At 39.9% G+C, this 23,564-nt stretch overlaps 1 protein-coding gene across 1 annotated transcript in view; it reads left to right on the top strand.

The window, feature by feature from the left end:
• The window catches only part of HEG1 (heart development protein with EGF like domains 1), an 85,294-nt gene that overhangs the window by 36,170 nt on the left and 25,560 nt on the right, over positions 1–23,564 (top strand). The window contains exons 6-18 of the mRNA XM_077830369.1: positions 1,352–1,693; positions 2,269–2,613; positions 3,346–3,687; positions 5,142–5,483; positions 6,218–6,559; positions 8,219–8,560; positions 10,653–10,994; positions 13,279–13,620; positions 15,265–15,609; positions 16,189–16,530; positions 17,661–19,067; positions 22,597–22,713; positions 23,249–23,368. Coding sequence (XP_077686495.1) covers positions 1,352–1,693; positions 2,269–2,613; positions 3,346–3,687; positions 5,142–5,483; positions 6,218–6,559; positions 8,219–8,560; positions 10,653–10,994; positions 13,279–13,620; positions 15,265–15,609; positions 16,189–16,530; positions 17,661–19,067; positions 22,597–22,713; positions 23,249–23,368 — 5,070 coding nt within the window. The remainder of the gene's footprint in view (positions 1–1,351; positions 1,694–2,268; positions 2,614–3,345; positions 3,688–5,141; positions 5,484–6,217; positions 6,560–8,218; positions 8,561–10,652; positions 10,995–13,278; positions 13,621–15,264; positions 15,610–16,188; positions 16,531–17,660; positions 19,068–22,596; positions 22,714–23,248; positions 23,369–23,564) is intronic.

Raw genomic sequence — 23,564 nt, 5'->3', positions numbered from 1 at the left:
CTAACAACCTCTCTTTTAGACTGCTCTTAATATTTTAATAGCCTTTTTCCCTTTTTAAATCGCAATCCATTTTTTCTTTACAATGCAACCATTTTTTCCCTGCCAGATTTTGCCACCATTGCCCATGTCCACCTGTGTCATATCCTGCAGGTACTCTCATTATGATATATGGGACTACATGCATTGTAAGATATGACAGTGTAAAATTGGAGATTCTGGCACGTAGTGATTCTGTACCAACTGGCAGGACTGACAAAGGCATGCAACTCTGGATGGCGTACCTTGAAACTATACCTGTGTGTGGTACTTTTAAATACTTCTATAGGTGTTGAATTTCAGTTCCCAACTTCACTGAATTTCATTACCAACTTTGCTTTAGTAGCACATTTTATGGCTTTTTTGAGCCCACTTTTTACAAAAGAGCGAAAGTTTCTAAAGATTCCTGGATATAAAGGCTCAGATTCTCTTCTGTGCTGAGATCAGTGCAGGACGATGGGAACTAGCATGAAGCAATTTACACCTCCCTGATTTGCATGGTGTGTTGGCCCTGACACAAAAGCATAAATTAGAGCATTTTAGGGAATGCTCTAACTTACACTACCTGACTTTCACCTTATTGGACAATGAGCCTATCGAGAATTATGCCCTGTCAGACCCGCTGGCCATTCCCAATATGACTCCAATACTCCACCTTCCAGGATGTGTGTGAGGGGCAGTTGGTGTAGAAGCCAGCTATGCCAACTGAGGACTCCCCTATGCCTGGGGAATTTTCTGCTGGCCATTAAGAGGCAGATCCATCACTCTCTGTTAACCTTTCTGCTTTAGATCCCCACAAGAATCAATCTAAGTGATAGATTTCACTCAATAATTTTCTTTTAAGAAATTATCAGTTTCTAAAGACTGAAAAGTTTCCACATTTATTTTCATATGCCTTTTTTATATATATATATATATGAAATGTGTTGTTAAGCTAACAGTGTAAGTCAGTGTACCACATTTTATGAGTGTACAAAAGTGCCAGCTACTTGACTGGCTTGGTTCATAATTTATAATAATTCTAATGCATTATTCCTACTGTTAGGTACTTACTGTGTCAGCATTTTTGGAGAGACCTGCTTATAAAAATTGCAATCAGTGGAAAAGATTTGTTTTTTTTTAATGCACAATGATTAATACCCCACTGATTTTATTCTTCATTATAAGCCATATTTATTGCATAGCTTAATTTAAGTTAGAGTTAAACTTTGGATTTATTATTTATTTATTTTGGGCAAAATGGATTATAGAACTTGCAAATCAATTTTCATTTGTCCACATGGAATTTAATTTCTATCTTTTAATCCCGTTTCAGCCATAGTACGTAGTAACCAAGCAATTAGCAGCTCAGCTACAGAAAAAAGAACTTCAGTTTTACATACCACCACTCCATATATTTCAACAACATTGATCAAAGATGGTGAGAGGACATTAAGATCCCTAACAAACGGCAACATATCACCTGATGCAGCAGAAAGCTCCACTTCTAATTTAGAAAATATGAAGTTTTCTGATTTAACCCAGGCTTCAACCGCTGTAGCACAGGCTGGAGGAAGTAATACCTTATCAACTGACTTCACTGACCCTTCAACAGAGGCGTTGCTTACACATTCTTCCAAGAGCTCAAGTTATTTGTCTTCACCAAATGATCTTGCAGGTGGGTTTTGTGATTCCACAGTTGGTTTGTGCACCATTAAAGAAAATCATAAAAAGGGCCTTCCACCCACCAAATATTGAGTCAAACTCTTTTTTTAAAGGAATCGGTTGTTTTTTTAACTCAGAATTATACCAATTAAAATTACTTATATGACCCTCTGTTACCATAGTATCTGAGTGTATGAAAGTGGACCACATCTTCTTAACGGGAGAGTGCCTACTACCTGGCTAGTTTGGGCCATGCCTTATTTATAATCATTTCAATGCATCATTCCAAGTCTAATGAAATTCATTCTGGTCCGTACCTTCCACCCTTGGAGAGTCCTTCTTATGAAAGTTTAAATCAATAGAAACTGTATTGTTTTTTAAAGACCCTGTGATTTATACACAGTTTGTTGTTCTTGATCTCGTTCTTATAAGCCAAATTCATCCCATATTTAACTCCCTTTAAACTGATGGAATGATATGTGGGACATAATTGGTTCTGTATTTCAGGACAAAATTATTGTGGACCTCAAAAATCCAGTCAGATATGGGAATATCAAATTTAATTTCCGTTTTTAAATCCCATTTTAGCTCTTGGAAGTAGCCACCAACCGATTAACATCTCAACTACAGAAACAAGGACTTCTGATGTGCATACTTCCAGTACCTATATTTCAATGACATTCACCGCAGGCTTAGAGAGGACCTTAACATCTCTAACAAACAGCAGCAGCACATTGCCTGATGCAGCAGAAAGCTCCACTTCTAATTTAGGAAATATCAACTCTTCAGATTTACCCAAGCCCTCATCTGCTGTAGCCCAGGCTAGAGGAAATAATATCTCATCAAGTGATTTCACTGAGCCTTCCACGGAGCCTTTGCTCACACATTCTTCCAAGATCCCAAGTTATTCGTCTTCCCCAAATGATCTTGCAGGTGGGTTTTGTGATTCCCTGGTTGGTTAGTGCACCATTCAAAAAAATGATAAAAAGAGCCTCCCACCCACCAAATATTGATTCAAACTCTTTTTTAAAGGAATCAGTTGTTTTTTTGACTCAGAATTATACCAATCAAAATTACTTATATGACCCTCTGTTACCATAATATCTGAGTTGTCCATCAACATAAATTAGAGAAGTTGAGGGGCTACTCCAGCTTACACCAGCTGCCTATCTGCCAACAGAACCATAAGCTTATTGAGAATTATAATGCAAGCATGTCCTGTCCTGCCCCCTCCCCAGCCCCAGTGTGCTTCCACTACTCCACTTTCCAGGCGGGGTATGACGGGCAGTTGAAATAGAAGCTTTCTGTGCCAGTTGAGAGATCCCCTACACCGGAAGAATTTTCTTCTGGCCAGTTAAGGCCAGAATCCATCACTCTTTGCCTAATCATTTCAATGCATCATTCCAAGACTAATGAAATTCATTCTGGTCCGTACCTTTCACCATTGGAGAGTCCTTCTTATGAAAGATTCAATCAGTAGAAAATATTTTTTTGAAATACCCTGTGATTCATACACAGCTTGTTTTTCTTGATCTTGTTTTTATAAGCCAAAGTCATCCCATATGTAGCTCCTTTTAAATTGATGGAATGATATGGACCAAATTGGTTCTGTATTTCAGGGCAAAATTATTATAGAACTCACAAAATCTTTTCATCCCACTTTAGGTATTGGAAGTAGCCACCAACCAATTAGCATCTCAGCTACAGAAACAAGGACGTCTGATGCACATACTTCCAGTACCTATATTTCAACAACATCCATCAGAGGTGAAAAGAGGACATTAAGGTCTCTAACCTACAGCAGCACCTTGCCTGATGTGTCAGACAGCTCCACTTCTTATTTAGAAAATACCAAATCTTCAGATTTACCGCAGCCCTCGTCTGCTGTAGCCCAGCCTGGAGGAAATAATATCTCATCAAGTGATTTCACTGAGCCTTCCACGGAGCCTTTGCTTACACATTCTTCCAAGATCCCAAGTTATTCATCTTCCCCAAATGATCTTGCAGGTGGGTTTTGTGATTCCCTGGTTGGTTAGTGCACCATTCAAAAAAATGATAAAAAGAGCCTCCTACCCACCAAATTCTTTTTTAAGGAATCAGTTTTTTCAACTTAGAATTATACCAATCAAAATTACTTATATGACCCTGTGTTACCATAGTATCTGAGTGGTCCATCAACATAAGTTAGAGAAGTTGAGAGGCTACTCCAGCTTACACCAGCTGGCTATCTCCCAACTGAACTATAAGCTTATTGAGAATTATAATGCAAGCATGCCCTGTTCTGCCCCCTCCCCAGCCCCAATGTGCTTCCACTACTCCACTTTCCAGGCAGGGTATGACGGGCAGTTGAAGTAGAAGCTTTCTGTGCCAGTTGAGAGATCCCCTACACCGGAAGAATTTTCTTCTGGCCAGTTAGGGCCAGAATCCATCACTCTTTGCCTGAACTGGGTGAAATTTTTCTGACCAAAATTTTTTTTCTGTGAAAAATGAAGATGTGGTGATACTGAAATGTGCTGTGATTTCATGTCACTTCCACCAAATTCTTCAGGTGAAAAACCCCAACAAAAAGTACAAAAAAAAAGTCAAAACATTCCTTTTGATATTTTGGAAATGAATTGTTTTAATTTTTCAGTTTGCTATGACTTTATTTAGAAATATCCTTCAATTTTATTTTAAAAAGCAAAAATATTTTAAAAGTACTTGAAATCAAAATGAAACTTTTTTGTTTGATAGAAATGAATTTGTTTAACTTTTCGTTTCACGAAAAATTTGTGTTTTCAATGCCAAATTTAGTTTTTGGGGGTGTTTTTCTTGGGGGGAGGAAGGCAGTGGGGGAAAGGGGAGTTGGAATTGCCAGAGACCTGAAAAGTCTGTTTTTCATAGAGCTCTCTGTGCAACCTTTCCCCTCTGGAACAACTACAGGAATTTAAGCCACAGGTTTCACTCAGTAATTTTCTTTTCAGTAATATCCATTTTCTAAAGACTGAATACCTTCCAGATTTGTTTCCCCACGCGGTGTCTATATGTATCAATAAATAAGTGTTATTAAACTAACAATGTACGAAAATGGATCACATCTTCTTAACGGGAGAGTGCCTACCACATGGCTAGTTTGGGCCATGCTTTATTTATAATCGTTTCAATGCATCATTCCAAGTCTAATGAAATTCATTCTGGTCCGTACCTTCCACCCTTGGAGAGTCCTTCTTATGAAAGTTTCAATCAGTTTTCAATCAGAAAATATATTGTTTTTAAATACCCTGTGATTTATACACAGTTCGTTGTTCTTGATCTCGTTTTTATAAGACAAACTCATCCCATATTTAGCTCCCATTAAACTGATGGAATGATATGTGGGACATAATTGGTCCTGTATTTCAGGGCAAAATTATTGTGGACCTCAAAAATCCAGTCAGATATGGGAATATCAAATTTAATTTCCATTTTGAATCCCATTTTAGCTATTGGAAGTAGCCACCAACCGATTAACATCTCAACTACAGAAACAAGGACTTCTGATGTGCATACTTCCAGTACCTATATTTCAATGACATTCACCTCAGGCTCAGAGAGGACCTTAACGTCTCTAACAAACAGCAGCACATTGCCTGATGCAGCAGAAAGCTCCACATCTAACTTAGGAAATATCAACTCTTCAGATTTACCCGAGCCCTCAACTGCTGTAGCACAGGCTGGAGGAAATAATATCTCATCAAGTGATTTCACTGAGCCTTCCACGGAGCCTTCGCTTACGCATTCTTCCAAGATCCCAATTTATTCATCTTCCCCAAATGATCTTGCAGGTGGGTTTTGTGATTCCCCAGTTGGTTAGTGCACCATTCAAAAAAAAATGATAAAAAGAGCCTCCCACCCACCAAATATTGATTCAAACTCTTTTTTAAAGGAATCAGTTGTTTTTTTGACTCAGAATTATACCAATCAAAATTACTTATATGACCCTCTGTTACCATAATATCTGAGTTGTCCGTCAACATAAGTTAGAGAAGTTGAGGGGCTACTCCAGCTTACACCAGCTGGCTATCTCCCAACTGAACCATAAGCTTATTGAGAATTGTAATGCAAGCATGCCCTGTCCTGCCCCCTCCCCAGTCCCAATGTGCTTCCACTATTCCACTTTCCAGGCGGGGTATGACAGGCAGTTGAAGTAGAAGCTTTCTGTGCCAGTTGAGAGATCCCCTACACCAGAAGAATTTTCTTCTGGCCAGTTAAGGCCAGAATCCATCACTCTTTGCCTAATCATTTCAATGCATCATTCCAAGACTAATGAAATTCATTCTGGTCCGTACCTTTCACCATTGGAGAGTCCTTCTTATGAAAGATTCAATCAGTAGAAAATATTTTTTTAAAATACCCTGTGATTCATACACAGCTTGTTTTTCTTGATCTTGTTTTTATAAGCCAAAGTCATCCCATATTTAGCTCCTTTTAAATTGATGGAATGATATGGACCAAATTGGTTCTGTATTTCAGGGCAAAATTATTATAGAACTCACAAAATCTTTTCATCCCACTTTAGGTATTGGAAGTAGCCACCAACCAATTAGCATCTCAGCCACAGAAACAAGGACGTCTGATGCGCATACTTCCAGTACCTATATTTCAACAACATCCATCAGAGGTGAAAAGAGGACATTAAGGTCTCTAACCTACAGCAGCACCTTGCCTGATGTGTTAGACAGCTCCACTTCTTACTTAGAAAATATCAACTCTTCAGATTTACCGCAGCCCTCGTCTGCTGTAGCCCAGCCTGGAGGAAATAATATCTCATCAAGTGATTTCACTGAGCCTTCCACGGAGCCTTTGCTTACACATTCTTCCAAGATCCCAAGTTATTCATCTTCCCCAAATGATCTTGCAGGTGGGTTTTGTGATTCCCCGGTTGGTTAGTGCACCATTCAAAAAAAATGATAAAAAGAGCCTCCCACCCACCAAATATTGATTCAGACTCTTTTTTAAAGGAATCAGTTGTTTTTTTTGACTCAGAATTATACCAATCAAAATTACTTATATGACGCTCTGTTGTCCGTCTGAGTTGTCCGTCAACATAAGTTAGAGAAGTTGAGGGGCTACTCCAGCTTACACCAGCTGGCTATCTCCCAACTGAACCATAAGCTTATTGAGAATTGTAATGCAAGCATGCCCTGTCCTGCCCCCTCCCCAGCCCCAATGTGCTTCCACTACTCCACTTTCCAGGCGGGGTATGACGGGCAGTTGAAGTAGAAGCTTTCTGTGCCAGTTGAGAGATCCCCTACACCGGAAGAATTTTCTTCTGGCCAGTTAAGGCCAGAATCCATCACTCTTTGCCTGAACTGGGTGAAATTTTTCTGACCAAAATTTTTTTTCTGTGAAAAATGAAGATGTGGTGATACTGAAATGTGCTGTGATTTCATGTCACTTCCACCAAATTCTTCAGGTGAAAAACCCCAACAAAAAGTATTAAAAAAAAAGTCAATACATTCCTTTTGACATTTTGGAAATGAATCGTTTTAATTTTTCACTTTGCCATGACTTCATTTAGAAATATCCTTCGATTTTATTTTAAAAAGCAAAAATATTTTAAAAGTACTTGAAATCAAAATGAAACTTTTTTGTTTGATAGAAATGAATTGGTTTTACTTTTTGTCTCACCAAAAATGTGTTGTCTTTTTAACGCCAAATGTGGTTTTGGAGGGGTGTGGGGTTGGAGGGTGCGGAGGGTCTGGAATTGCCAGAGACCTAAAAATTCTGTTTTTCATAGGTTTCAGAGTAGCAGCCGTGTTAGTCTGTATTCGCAAAAAGAAAAGGAGTACTTGTGGCACCTTAGAGACTAACCAATTTATTTGAGCATAAGCTTTCATGAGCTACAGCTCACTTCATCGGATGCATCTCACGAAAGCTTATGCTCAAACAAATTTGTTAGTCTCTAAGGTGCCACAAGTACTCCTTTTGTTTTTCATAGAGCTCTTTGTGCAACCTTTCTCCTCTGGAACAACTGCAGGAATTTAAGCCACAGGTTTCACTCAGTAATTTTCTTTTAAGTAATATTCATTTTCAAAAGACTGAATACCTTCCAGATTTGTTTTCCCACGCGGTGTCTATATGTATCAATAAATAAGTGTTATTAAACTAACAATGTTCAAAAATGGATCACATCTTCTTAACGGGAGAGTGCCTACCACATGGCTAGTTTGGGCCATGCTTTATTTATAATCGTTTCAATGTATCATTCCAAGTCTAATGAAATTCATTCTGGTCCGTACCTTCCACCCTTGGAGAGTCCTTCTTATGAAAGTTTCAATCAGTTTTCAATCAGAAAATATATTGTTTTTAAATACCCCGTGATTTATACACAGCTTGTTGTTCTTGATCTCGTTTTTATAAGCCAAATTCATCCCATATTTAGCTTCCTTTAAATTGATTGAATGATATGTGGGACCTAATTGGTCCTGTTTTTCAGGGCAAAATTATTGTAGACCTCACAAATCCAATCAGATTTGGGCATATGAAATTTAATTTCTGTCTTTTCATCCCACTTTAGGTATTGGAAGTAGCCACCAACCAATTAGCATCTCAGCTACAGAAACAAGGACTTCTGATGTGCATACTTCCAGTACCTATATTTCAACGACATCCATCAGAGGTGAAAAGAGGACATTAAGGTCTCTAACCTACAGCAGCACCTTGCCTGATGTGTCAGACAGCTCCACTTCTTACTTAGAAAATACCAAATCTTCAGATTTACCGCAGCCCTCGTCTGCTGTAGCCCAGGCTGGAGGAAATAATATCTCATCAGGTGACTTCATTGAGCCTTCCACAAAGTCTTTGCTTACACATTCTTCCAAGATCCCAAGTTATTCGTCTTCCCCAAATGATCTTGCAGGTGGGTTTTGTGATTCCCAATGGGTTAGTGCACCGTTTACAAACATAAAACAATAATAAGAACCTCCCACCCCCCAAAATCCGAGTCAACCTTTTTTTTTTAATAGAATCAGTCGCTCTTTAACTCAGACTCATACCTACCAAAGGTCCTTATATTCCCCCGCTGTTACCATAGTATCTGAGTGCCTAACAATCTTTAACGTTTATATCCTCACAACACCCCGGCAAGGTAAGGATTATTATCCCCATTGTACAGATGGGGAACTGAGGCAGAGAGATGCTAAGTGACTTACCCATAGATCATACAGGAAGTCTGTGGTAGAGAAGGAAACTTAAGCCAGGTCTCTCAAGTCCCGACCTAGCACTGTAGTCCCCGGACCATATTACCCATCTACACTGTTCTGATCATTTTAATCACTTTCATTAAAAAAAAGTAGTAATCTGTGTATTTCTCTACAATATCACTATTTTTTCTCTGCCAGATCCTGCCACCATTGCTCATGTCCAGCAGTACCATGCCTTGCAAGTACTCCCTTTATGCTGAATGAGACTACTTGCAGAGGAGGGTATTACTCAGTGTGAGTAAGAGGGGAAATCAGGCCCTTAGGGATTCTTTACCTGCTAGCTAGATTAGCAAGGCATTCAATCTTGCTAATTTATACTTACACTGTACCTGTGGGCTGTACCTCTAAATATTTCTAGAGTTGTTGAATTCCAGTTCAAAAGTCATTGACTGAAACCTTCAATAACTTCACTGCATTTCAATACAAACTTTGCTTTAGTATCATCTTTGATGGCTTTAAGCCCATTTTTTACAGACAGATTCCAACGTTTCTTAAGATTTCTGAATGTAAAGGCTCAGATTCCTGTGCTGAGTTCTGTGTGGTACAGGAGGCAGGCAATTGCCAGGGAGCAAGTTGAACTTCCCTGATTTTCTTGGTGCCTTTCTACTGGGCCTGGCCCATTGGCATAAGTTAAAGCACCTTTGAGTTGCTCTAATTTACACCAGCTGGCTATCTCCCTGTGGGACCATACGCCTATCTAGAATTGGTGTAATGGTGTAACGCCCTGTCCTGCCCCCTTGCCATTCCTAATGTGCCTCCAAAACTCTACCTTCCAGACTGTGTGTGAGGGGCAGTTGACATAGAAGCCAGCTACGGCAGCTGAGAGCTCCCCTATGGCCATAGGGCTAACTTCCATCGCTCTGTCTGCCTGAACTAGGCAAAACTATAAAAAAGTCAAAATATTTCATTTTGATATTTTTTAAATAAATTGCTTTCATTTTTTGGTTTGAAATGACTTTTCATTTAGAAATCTCCTTCAATTTTTTATTTTTTTTAAATACAAAAATATTTTTAATGTATTGATATCAAAATAAAACTCTTGTTCGACTGAAATTCATTTTTTAACTTTTCATTCGCCTAAAATTTCAAATCATTTTGTTGTTCGGCCAACCCAAAACTTTGGCTTTGGTTTTTGGGTTTTTTTTAATTGCCAGAGAGCTAAAAAATCTGTTTTTCCACAGAGCTCAAATCTCTAAAACCTTTTTCCACTGGAACAACTAGAGGAATCTAAGCCACGGGTTTCACTCAGTAATTTCCTTTTAAGTAGCTATCATTTTCTAAAGACTGAATAATTTCTGGATTTATTTTCCCATGCAATGTGTATATGTATCAATAAGCGTTACACTAAAAATGTAGGAAAGTGAATCACATCTTCGTAACGGGAGAGTGCCTATCACCTGGCTAGTTTGGGTCATGCTTTATTTATAATCATTCTAATGCATCATTCCAAGTCTAATGAAATTCATTGTGGTCTGTACCTTTCATCCTTCGAGAATCCTTCTTATGAAGGTTTGAATCAATAGATAATATATTGTTTTTTAAATACCCAGTGATTTATACACAGCTTGTTGTTCTTTATCTCATTTTTATAAGCCAAATTCATCCCATATTTAGCTCCCTTTAAATTGATGGAATGATATGTGGGACATAATTGGTCCTGTATTTCGGGGCAAAATTATTGTAGACCTCACAAATCCAATCAGATTTGGGCATATGAAATGTAATTTCTATCTTTTCATCCCACTTTAGGTATTGGAAGTAGCCACCAACCAATTAGCATCTCATCTACAGAAACAAGGACTTCTGATTTGCATACTTCCAGTACCTATATTTCAACGACATCCATCAGAGGTGAAAAGAGGACATTAAGGTCTCTAACCTACAGCAGCACCTTGCCTGATGTGTCAGACAGCTCCACTTCTTACTTAGAAAATTCCAAGTCTTCAGATTTACCGCAGCCCTCGTCTTCTGCAGCCCAGGCTGGAGGAAGTAATATCTCATCAAGTGACTTCACTGAACCTTCCACAGAGCCTTTGCTTACACATTCTTCCAAGATCCCAAGTTATTCATCTTCACCAAATGATCTTGCAGGTGGGTTTTGTGATAACTGGTTATTGCACAGTAATAAAAAAAGATAAAAAGAACCCTTCACTCCCAGAAAACTCAGTCAACCCGTTTTTTAAGGAATCAGATGCTCTTTAGTAACTCAAACCCAGCAAAGGCCATAGAGTCAGAGTTTAAGGCCACAGGAACCACTAGATCATTAAGTCTGGCCTCCTGTTTATCACAGGCCGCCAACAGCACCAAGCATCCGCCCACTTAACCTGATGACAGAAATGAGACCACAGTATTACAGCCCACAGGATACTAGACTATTATGTGCCACAGGCAGAGGATAGGAGGGACTGAGGTGCACAGGTCCTTATATTGCCTCTGTTACCTTGGTATATGAGCACCTAACAATCTTTAATGTATTTTTCCTCACAACAGCCTTGTGTGTCAGGGAAGTACTATTATCCCCATTTTACAGATGGGAAATGGAGACACAAAGAGATCTGTTAAAGGCACACAGGGAGATTTGTAGCAGAGCTGGGACTTGACCTCAGGCTTCCCAAGTCCCAAGCTAGCACTCTTCCAGCTGGACCAGCCTTCCCTTCTAGCATGGAGCTTAATATTTTAATTGCTTGAAAAAAAGCCATTTTTTCTCTACAATGACACCATTTTTTCTCTGCCAGATTTTGCCCCCATAGCTCACATCCAACAGTGCCGTGCCCTGCAAGTAGTCCCATTATGCTGAATGGGAATGCTTGCAGAGGAAAGTTTTACTCAGTGTAAGGGGAAAGATTCAGGCCCTTAGTGACTCATGACCAACCAGTGGGATAGGAAAAGGCATGCAATCTTGATAGTTTACATTTAAACTGCACTTGTGGACTGTACTTTTAAATATTTCTGTAGGTACTGAATTTCAGTCATCAACTTCAGTGCTCCAACTTTGCTTTCGTAACACCCTTTATGTCTTTTTGAGCCCACTTTTTATAGAGATGTTAACATGTCTAAAGATTCCTGATTATAAAGGCTGAAATTCCTGAGCCAAGATCTGCTCAGCATAGGAGGAGGGGAAATTTCTTTGGATCAGTGTTACATCTTCCTCATTCTCCTATGCATGTGCACTGGCCCAGGCCCATCAGCATAACTTAGAGCAGTTTAGGGCTATGGAATCATAACTCTCCTGAGAACTGATGTAGTAAAGGTATGCCCTGCCCCCTTGCTAGCCCCAGAATGCATCCAGTACTCCACCTTCCAGGTTGCTTGTGAGGGGCAGTTGGTGAAGAAGCCAGCTGAGACCTTCCCTTCATCAAGGGAATTTTCTGCTGGCCATTTAGGTCAAGTTCCATTATTCTCGACCATTTTCTTCGTCTGCATCAGTCACTGGAATCTAAGCCACAAGTTTCACTGAACTGTTTTCTTTTAAGTTATCATTTTCTAAAGACTGAACAATTTCCAGGTTTGTTTTTACATGCGTGTGTGTGTGTGTATATATATATACACACACACACACAATCAGTTTATAAGTGTTGTTGAAGTAACAACATGGGAAAGTGGACCACATCTTTTTGGTGTAGGAGAGTGCCAGCTACTTGACTAGTTTGAGTCACACTTTGATTATAATGCTTTGTAGACATTATTCAAGCTCTAGTGATACTCATTTTGTCTATACCCTTCATCCTCCGAGAGTTCTGTTTATAAAAATTTCAATCAATAGAAAATATTTTATTTTAAATACACAATGATCTATACACAACTATTTTTCTTGATCTATTCGTTATCAACCAAATTCATCTCATGTGTAGCTCCATTTTAGTTAATGGTTTTATTTGGTCCTGTATTTCAAGCAAAATTATTATAGAATTCACAAATCCATTCTGATTTAATGTAATTTCCACCTTTGGATACTATAGCTCCCATTGGACATAATTATCAGTACCTTAGCCACTCAAATAAAGGAAAAACAATTTCCAGTCCTCGTACTGACATTATTTCTACAGTTTAAAAATTTTTGTAAGTGCCAGTAGCATGCAATGCAAGCAGTGTAACTGGATGGTGAATTTAAGAATGTGGCTTGTTAGTCTCACAGTTATTTTTTTGGTGGCACTATTCATGGCTCTAATATTCTTTTTTGCAAATAGTAATTTCAGGGGTTCCTGAATATGAAGTGTACATGTCTTTCCAAAGCAGCATTTTCTCCAGACTGAAACTTACCTTGTTTTAATATTCATACATGCACTGTATTCATGTGTGTTCTGTTGGAAGAAAACTCATTCATGTGTTTGGACTTATGCATATGAAATTCTATTTTTTCTTTATCATATTTTAGCTGTGGAAAGTAGCCACCAACCAATTAGCATCTCAGCTACAGAGAAAAGGACTTCTGATTTGCATACCACCAGTACTTACATTTCAGCGACATTCACCAGAGGAGGAGAGAAGACGTTCAGGTCCCTAACAAACAGCAGCACATCACCTGATGCAGCAGAAAGCTCTACTTCTATCTTAGAAAATACTGAGTCTTCAGATTTACCCCAGCCCTCATCTTCTGTAGCAGAGACTGGAGGAAGTAATATCTCATCAAGTGACTTCGCTGAGCCTTCAACAGAGCCCTTGCTTACACATTCCTCCAAGATCCCAACTCATTCGTCGCCATCAAATGATCTTGCTGGTGAGTTTTGCAATTCCCAGCTGGTTATCGTACAGTTTAAAAAACAATAAGAAAGAACCTCCCACTCCCAAAAACTAAGTCAACCCTTTTCATTAAAAAATCAGTTGCTCTTTAACTCAGACTTATACCTTTGAAAGGTCCTTATATGGCCTCTAATACTATCGTGTCTGAGCGCCTAACACTCTTTAATGTATTTATTCTCCCAACACCCTGGTGAGGTAGCTGAGCGCTGTTATCCCCGTTTGACCGATGCGGAACTGAGGCAGTGAAAAACCAAGTGACTTGTCTAAGGTCAGACAGGAAGTTTGCAGAAGATCAGGGAACTAAATATGGGGGTCCCAAGCTAGCACCCTAACCCTGGACCAACCTTCTCTTCTAGCATTGCTCTGAATATTTTAATCACTTTAAAAAAAAATAACCCATTTTCCCCCTCTACAATGGTATTTTTTTCTCTGCCAGATTCTGGAACAATTGCTCATGTCCAGCAGTGCCATACCCTGCAAGTACTCCCATTATACTGAATGGGATTACATGTATTGTAAGATATTAGTGTGAATAAGAGAGGAGATTCAGGCCGTTAGGGTATTGAAAACCTGCGGCTGGCCTGTGCTGGCTAACTCAGGCTTTCAGGGCTTGGGCTAAGGAACTGTTTAATTGCAATGTAAACACTGGGGTTTGGGCTGGAGTCCAGGCTTGCAGGCGCCCCAAAGTGGGAGGGTCCCAGACCTTTGCTGCATCCTGAGCCCAAACATCTACGCTGCAATTAAACTCCTGTGAGCCTGAGTCAGCTGGTATGGGCCAGCCGCAGGTGTCTACCTGCAGTGTAGACATACCTTTAGTGATTCTTTACCAACTAGCTGGACTGTAGAGGCATTCAATCGGTACTGCTTAGATTTAAACTGTACCTGTAGACTGTACCTCTATTTCTATATGTATTGAATTCCAATGACTATCTTCACTGAATTTAATTACCAATTTTGTTTTAGTAACCCCTTTTATGGCTTTCGGAGCCTGCATTTTCCAAAGAGATGCCCAAACTTCTGAAGATTTCTGAATATAAAGGCTCAGATTCCTGTGCTGAGGTCTGCTTAGTGCAGGAGGAAGGGAACTAGCAGAGATCAAGTTACACCTCCCTGATTCTCATGGTGCATTTGCACTGGCCCTGGCCCATAGGCATAAGTTAGATCAGCTAAGGGGCTGCTCTAACTTACACCAGCTGGCTATATCCCTATGGGATCATAAGCCTACAAAGAATTGGTATAGTACAGGCATGTTCTGTCCTTTTCCCTCATATGTCCCAGCATGCCTCCAATATTCCACCTTTCAGGTTGAGTGTGATGGGCAGTTGGTGTAGAAGCCAGTTATGCCATCTAATAGCTCCCTGCGCAAACGGAATTTTCTGCTGGCCATTGTGTTGCCAGGATCCAACTCTCTGCTACCTTTCTCCTCTGGAACAGCTAGAGGAATCTAAGCGGTAGGTTTTAATGAATGATTATCTTTTAAATGATTATAACATTGTAAAGAGTGAATAATGCCAGATTTGTTTTCAGGTGTGTGTGTGTGTGTGTTTGTAAAGAAGTATTGTTGTTCTGCTCAAGATGTGCATATAAAAACTTTAATTTTCAGATTTTAATTCCTTTTCAGGAGTTGGAAGTAGCCATCAATCAGTTACAATTTCAGATAGAGAAAAAGGGATTTCCAGTTCTCCTACTCATAGTACGTACGTGTCAACAACATTCACCAGAGGTGGGGAGAGGACATCCCAATCTCAAACTCACAGCAGCACATCAACTGCGGCAACAGAAATCTCCACTCATAATATAGACGCAGCCAAGTCTTCAGATTCAACCCAGTTCTTATCTTCTGTATCACAGGCTGGAGGTTTCAATATCTCATCAAGTGATGCCAGTTTCACGGAGCTTTCCACCAAGTCTTTGCTTACACATTCTTCCAAGAGCTCAACGTTGACTTTACCAAATGATACACCCAGTGAGTTTTCTGAACTCAAAAATCTCATTTTGATAAGAAAAACATTCTCTCCCACTCCTCCCCAATGTGGGTTATACATACTATTATTGCTAACAAATTCAAAGCCACTGCAGTTGCCAGGCGCAGTATTTGTAAGCAGTAATGATTCTCTTCAATGAGATCACCTGCCCTGCATTTGGTACTTAACAGTAATCTAACAGTGTAGGAAAGTGGACCCTGTCGTCTTAGTGTAGGAGACTGTTCACTTCCTGACTAGTCCAGGTCATACAAGTACTTCTACTGGATCATTCCAACTCTACTGACACACATTGTGTCAATACCTTTCATCCTCAGAAAGTCCCGGTTATAAAGGTTTCCATCTAAAGAAATTATATTGTTTTTTTAAATACTCAGTGGTTCATACACCACTATTATTTCTGTAAAAAGTGTCTATAAACCAAATTAATCCCATGCATAGCTCCATTTAAGTGGCTGGAGTTATTTGGCCCTGTATTTCAGGGTAAAATTATTATAAAACTCACAATTTCATTCTGATTTGTGCATATAAAATTTAATTTCCACCTTTTAATCCCATTTCAGCCATTGGAAGTAACCATCAGTCTCTTAGCAGCTCAAAAACAGAAAAAAAGATTTCCAGTCCTTATACTGACCGTATGTACAGTTCAGCTACGTTAACCGGAGGTGGAGAGAGGACGTCACAATCTCTGACAAATAGCACATCTGCCCATACAACAGAGAGCTCCACTTCATATACAGAAATTGCCAATTCCTCAGAATTAATTCAGTCACCTTCAATGGCACAGACTAGAGGGACAAGTATCTCAGCAAATGATATGGGTTTCACCGGGTCTTCAACTGAGACTTTCTTTGTTCGTTCTTCCAAGATACCAACTTACTCTTCTTTCCAAAATGATCCTTCAAGTAAGTGTTTTGTGTGTATGTCACCGTGAGAATGCCAGTCTTATATACAAAATCTCACCAGTGCATTGAATACTTTGCATGTGTGCAGACAGATGGTGCTCCCATATATCCATGTGCTATCTAAAGTAACCGAATCAAAGCCAAGCTCATACATTCTGGGGAATCTTTCCAAAAGGGTAAACATCCAGCCAGCTAGGATTATGAACATTGACACTGTGATTCTTGACTGGCTAGTCTTAGTAAGAAACTCAATAGATATGCCAGTCGTTTGCATTCTTCCTTATTTTTAATGGGTGGTATTTTCAAAAGTGCTCCTTGTTGGCCTAAGCCAATGGGAACTTTCAGTAGTAGAGCAGAGTTAGGCCAATTCAGAGGGCTTTTGAAAATCCCATCCTGTACTTCCAAGAACGTTGCCAAACTCCCTGTAAACGCTGAAATTCGCTATACACACAGTCTTCCTGTGATTAACTGTAAAATAAATGTTAGTATTCTGTGTCATCCACGGCTAACTTTTCAAAGAGACGTGTTGTACTTCTGAGGGTTTCTGATTATAAAGTCTTTGATCAGTGAATTTTTGTAAGACATTATTTTATTTTATGCACACTAACATAGAACATGTCCTTGAAAGTATTTTCTTCCTATGGAGGCATGAGAATTCTTCTGTGCAAAACCGGATTTAAAAAAAGATGGGTTTTACTTAGTTTGGAATGGAGGAAGAGAGTTAGAGGATAAGGTCATTCTGAATGACATAGAGGACAAATGGACTTTTCTGTTTACCCTTTCACAAAGCACAAGAAGAGGACACGGTACTCAATCATGTGAAAAGGCAACATGTTGAAAAGAGGTAAAAATACTTGTTAGTGAACGTACAGTTCCTGTGCGGGACTCAAGGCTGCAAGAGTCTGAGGTTAAGATTTCAGAAGGTGTTAAAAATTACAATATAGTTACATTTGCAAAAGCATTGCGCTCAAGCTAGTTTTCACTGGCAGATAACTGCCTTATAAACTGACGGACTGAGTGGACCAATATACAGACTAGTACATTTAATGTATCAGACATATAATTTCAGTAAAATGCCAAAATATTTTGATATATATTACTGTCATGTTACTTTTTTTCTTCTATTCCAGGCATTGCAAGTAGCCATCAACCAGTTAGCAGCATCGACACTGAGAAAAGGATCTCTGTTTCTCGCACTGACAGCATGTACATTCCAACCACATTCAGTAGAGGTGGAGACAGGACATTACTGTCTATATCAAATAACAGCACCTCTGCCGAATCATCAGAAAGTTCCACTTTTTATGCAGAAATTTCCAACTCTTCAGATTTAGCACAATCCTCATCTTTTATGGCTCAGAGCAGAGGAAGTAACGTGGCATCAAGTGATGGGGATTTAATTGCTCCATCTACGGAGCCTTTGCTTGTACATTCTTCCAAAATGCCAACTTACTCTTCTACAGTCAATCTACAAAATGCAACTCTGTTTTTCACTGGCACTGAATCGTCACTAACTGGCAGCTCATCATTATCTTCACCAGTATTTCCATCCTCTTCCTCGGAGGCATCAGTACATCACTTGCTTTCATCAACACCATCGCCACCTCATTCATTTGCATCATCAGAGTCATCTCTACCATCCTCTTCATCAGTGATACCATCATTGTCACTCCCACCACCATCTTTGCCATCATCTTTATCCACCTCCTCATCAGTTGCATCATTTCCTTTATTACCTTCATTTTCTTCATCATCTTCACCATCACAGGCTGGTGACAGTTTTCAAACCAGTGGGTCCATGATTACATCGGGAGGGACAGACAGAATGGAGCCATCGACTGCTGTGTTCTATGGGAGTACACCCAGACAGTACAGCAATCACAGCAGACCACACCAGTTGAAAGAGAGCACTACTTTCAAAACCAAAGGACCACTTCCTCTTCAGACTGAACCTATGGAACAGCTCAGCAGTAGCTCTTCATCCACATCAGCTTCCACACTTGCAACAGAGAGCTCCACAGGAGGAACCTTCACTTCCAGTGGGGACCATTTTGAAAAGACAACTTTGCTTCTGACAACAGCTGCTCCAAGTCTGAGCAAGGAAACCCAACACACTGAGATGACAAAAGCATCGACCAGTATCTTGCCAAATACGACAAGTCAAAGGGATGTGTTTCCCGCAGCAGAATTAACAACAGGGAAAACTGTTACACTGTCAACAGACATGACTTTTGGGCCACCACGTTCTGTGCCAACTACAGATCATTCTCTTACTACGAAAACTCGCAGAGTTAAAACTGCTCTTGCCACGACACTGGCCTACATAACTGGAGTAACTACAAAAACAATGGAAACTAGCACTGCAACTAGCATTAAAATCACTGAAGAAAATATCCCAGCTACACATCCTTCCAAAACATCTTCCCCTAGCAAAACCACTGTAGGGTTTTCCACCACTTCGGCAGCAGCTATCAAACCAACTACTATTGCTCTGTTAAGTCGCACAAGGGCATTAGTAACTTCTTCTCATACAACAGGTAAAACACCTAAAAGGTTGCCCAGAAACATTGGATATGTAGAATGGAGAGAACATGAGACATAGCTTGTATGAAAATCTTTGAGGATATGAGTTAGTCTTAATTCTAGGTATTAAGCATTTGAAACAAAAGGAGAGAGTTTACTAGATCCCCCTGTTGAAAAATGCGGAAAATTTTGGTGGAAATTTTACCAAAAGTTAATTGAAATTCAAAAACCGTCGACCAGCTCTGCTTGTACATTTAAAATTAACAATTTCTTTATTTCTAATTTAAAAAATAGATACATATAAATATATGTCTTGTTAATGAGGAAAGACAGTTGGCCAGCATTAGTATTTGCATTGGAGCTTGTCCTGTTATTACAACCTATGATCATTTTCTCTCTCTATATATATAATCTCCCTCAAAAGGGCCTGTCATAAGAACAAAAGAATGGCTGTCCTGGGTTAGACCAACGATCTGTCTAGCCCAGCATCCTGTCTTCTGACAGTGGCTGATGCCAGATGCTTCAGAGGGAATGAACAGAACAGGGCAATTATTGAGTGATCTATCTACTGTCGTCCAGTCCCAGCTTCTGGCAGTCAGAGGCTTAGAGACAACCTGAACACATGGTTGTGTCCCTGACCATCTTGGCTAATAGCCATTGATGGACCTATTCTCCATGAATTCTTTTTTGAACCCAGTTATACTTTTGGCCTTCACAACATCCGCTGGCACCAAAATCCATAAATTGACTATGTGTTGTGTGAACAAGGACTTACTTATGTTAGTTTTAAATTTGTTGCTTATTAATTTCATTGGCTGAGCCTTGGTTCTTGTGTTATGTGAAGAAATAAATAACACTTCCCTATTCACTTCCTCCACACCATTCATGATTGTATAAGCCTCTATCATATCCCCACCTCAGTTGTCTCTTTTCTAACATGGACGCTCCCAGTCTTTGTAATCTCTCCTCATATGGAAGCTGTTCCATACTCATAATAATTTTTGTTGCCCTTCTCTGTACTTTTTCCAGTTCTAATATATCTTTTTTGAGATGAGGCAATCAGAACTGCAGACAGTATTCATGGTGTGGGCGTACCCTGGATTTATATAGTGACATTACTGTCTTCTTATCTATCCCTTTCCTAATGGTTCGTAACATTCTGTTAGCTTTTTTGACTGCTGCTGCATGCTGAACAGTCATTTTCAGAGAACTATCCACAATGACTCCAAGATCTCTTTCTTGAGTGGTAACAGCTCCTTTAGACCCCATCATTTTGTGTGTATAGTTAGTATTATGTTTTCCAATGTGCATTATTTTGCATTTGTCACTTGTTAGCGAAAGTCTAGGCCACATTCTGTATCCTTGCTGAGTCTATTGCCACTCATAGTCATATCCATTATTATATTTTATATTTTGAAGAAAAGTAGGGAAAAGCGTTAAGCACAAGTTCCAGTTTTGCCTTTTGTCGTAGCCAGCTATGTGTTAAGAAAATGAAACCATACTGATATTAGAAGCAGAAACTTTGGCAAAAACTCCACTTCATAAAACAAGAATACATAATTTGGCAGAAGCAGGCATCTTCACACTTGGCTAAGGGAAAACTCTTTCTAGGAGTGAACTGGAATGGTGACTCATGTACTTATCCTTAAGGGACTAAGGGGGTTGAGGAAAGGTAGCTGTCGCTAGGTCATCAGTACACTGGGAGGAGTGCGTGAAGGACTTTGTATCACAAAAACCCAAGGGCGTCAGTCAGTCTAGTCTCCTTATTGTCTCAATTAAATATATTAAGTAAGGTTTTTATCAGAATGGAAATATAATCCATAATTAAAGCCCTTGGGGCTGAAAACACTTGCTAAACAGTGTAATGTTTACTGACTTCGGTCACCCCTTTAACATCCGTAGGACTACATAAAGTAGAAAGTACTACAGCCACTAATAAGTGTTTACAGGACTGAACTCTGTGACTGAATATTTTTATTACAGATTGTATTTAAGTATATAAGTATTCTATTGGGAATAGTGACATGGGTTCATGCATTTTAGGTGAGAACCTAGTTTAATGTAGCCTCTTTTTATTGAGTGATTCATGTTTTGCTACTTTATTCTTTTTTAAAAAGTAAGGTTCTGACATTTACTGTAAAGAGGAAGTCCTTTCAGTGACCTGGATTAACACTTTGTACTATGGATTTAATAACGCTCTGTATTTTTGTAATGCCTTCCAAACTGCTTTAGAAACGTTAAGGAATTAATAGCCCAATTCTGCTTGCCTTTCTCATGCAAGCAAGCCCGTTGATTTCGGTGGGAATACTGAAATGAATATGAGTTGCAGGGCGGAGTCCCATGCCTATCTCATCATTGTTAGAGCTGGTCAACATTTTTTGAATTTCACGATTTTTAGCACTATTCCAAATCTTGACATTTAAAAAAAAAAACGGGAAAAATTTTCCGTGTTTTCACAATTACTTCTCCCACCAGGTTTCAAAATGTTGACAAATTCATATTTAAAAAAATAAGGTCTGAAGCCTTAAAAGCGTCCATGCAATTCCATGCCTCCTCCCCCCACACGCTGTTTTTGGTAATCGGTTTCCTCCCCATATTACAGCAGGAAAACTGAAAGACAGAGAAGTACCTTTTGGTTACTTAATTTTTGGGTGCCGTGCTTGAGACACATTAGCCCTGCTCAGTGGCGTAGCTAGGTGGAGTGAACAGGGGCAGCGGACATAAAAAAGAGGTGCCATCCGCTTGTACTCACTGCGTGGGGCTCCGGGTCCTCGGCGGCACTGAAGGCCCCTGCTGCTGAAGTGCAGCCGAGGAGCCGGAGCGCGCGAAGGCCCCCGCCGCCGAGGAGCCGGAGCACTGCCGGGTGAATAAATGAAAAAAGGCACCTAGAAATCAAAAAGGCTCCACTTGTGCTCAGAGGGGGAGTGGCCGCTCCCCCCGCTTCCCCCTTGGCTACGCTACTGGCCCTGCTTGTCAGAGGTGCTGAACGCTCATAACTCCGCTCGGGAGACGTCACCAGGGTGAGCGCTCAGCAACTCTGAAAAATCAGTTTGTCTCAGGCTGGACACCAAAAATCAGTGGCCATTTTTGAAATGTGTGGGCCTCCGTGACCTGTCTGCGGCCACACCGTAAGCCTGCAGCAGAGCCAGCAACAGCCCACGGGAGTTCCTGACTCCTGTGCTTTAACCCTAAAACCATCCTTACAGCCTTTGTGAATTACACTGCTCAGTAATAACCAGAAAACAGATCCGAGTGACATGTGCCCCCTAGCTTGTCTTGTAATCCCGTGTAATCAACAAACGAGCCAGCCCTTCTGGCTATGTTCTGCACTTGGACATGTGCATAATTTATCTTCCTGCTAATGAGACTAACACATGCATCATGAAGAGCATTTCCAGATATGGCAGAAAAGAGGGTGAGAATCCAATGGTTTTCCCCCCAAGAATTTGAATGTGCAGTTGTACGGCATGCATAGCAACTAGACAAAACTACAGTCATGCTAGTCAAGCCAGGAATTAATCCCCCAAATGTCTTATTTCACAGTCAATATCTGCTCCACAAACCCTTGTCTGCATGATGGAAAATGCGTTATTAATGGTGTTATGGGCAAATATCAGTGCAAGTGTTCACCAGCCTGGCAAGGAGAAGACTGCAGGGAAGGTAAAGGACAATATTGCAGCCAATGGCTCCTCCATCTTATATTGGTGACAATTCAAGCAACATCAAAGAAATCAATCTGCATTGCCTGAGTGATAGCAGTTTGTAGAAACAGGCTATGACCCCAGTGGCTAGAGTACCAGTGTGGAACTTAGAAGACCTGGGTTCTGGTTCTGGTTTTGCCACTAGCCTGTTGGGTGACCTTGGGCAAGTTCCTTCACCTTTTTGTGTGTTAGTGGGGATAATGGGGATATCCTTTATAAGGCATTTTGAGATCTACTGATTAAAAGTGATTGATAAGAGCTAGGCATTATTATTCACTGGGGCTGAAGCAAAGTCAGTAAAACAATGAGAATGGGAATTTGCATTTATTTGCATTTATTCACTCAGGTTTGGTAGGATGATCAAGAACACGATAAATAATAATAAGTGGTAATGATGCAGTGAGTCGTACAGCAATACGCAGAGGGTCTTCTAGTTCTACTGCCAATGATTTCTTGTAATTCTACCAACTGTTCTGTTTTCTCCCTTGTTTCAGATGTGGATGAATGTCTTTCTAATCCATGCCCAGCTCTGGCCACATGTAATAATACTCACGGCTCCTATGTCTGCAAATGTCCTCTTGGATACCAGCTAGAAAAAGGAAAATGCAATTTAGGTAAGAGAATTAAACTGCAAAAAAAAAAAAGAAAGAAAGAAAGAAAGAAATACTTGGTTAAAAATAAAAATCTTCTGAGACAGAAATAAAACCAGGAATCAGAAAAATCCTTTCCTTTAAAATTTAGCTACTGATAACTGGTTTCCATTAGCATAATTGTCTTTTATTGTCTTTACCGATATGTAGTCTCATGTAT

This window comes from Eretmochelys imbricata, chromosome 11 (genome assembly GCF_965152235.1).
Source record: "Eretmochelys imbricata isolate rEreImb1 chromosome 11, rEreImb1.hap1, whole genome shotgun sequence".
Classification (NCBI taxonomy): Eukaryota; Metazoa; Chordata; order Testudines; family Cheloniidae; genus Eretmochelys; species Eretmochelys imbricata.
This window is presented reverse-complemented; position numbering and strand designations above follow the sequence as displayed.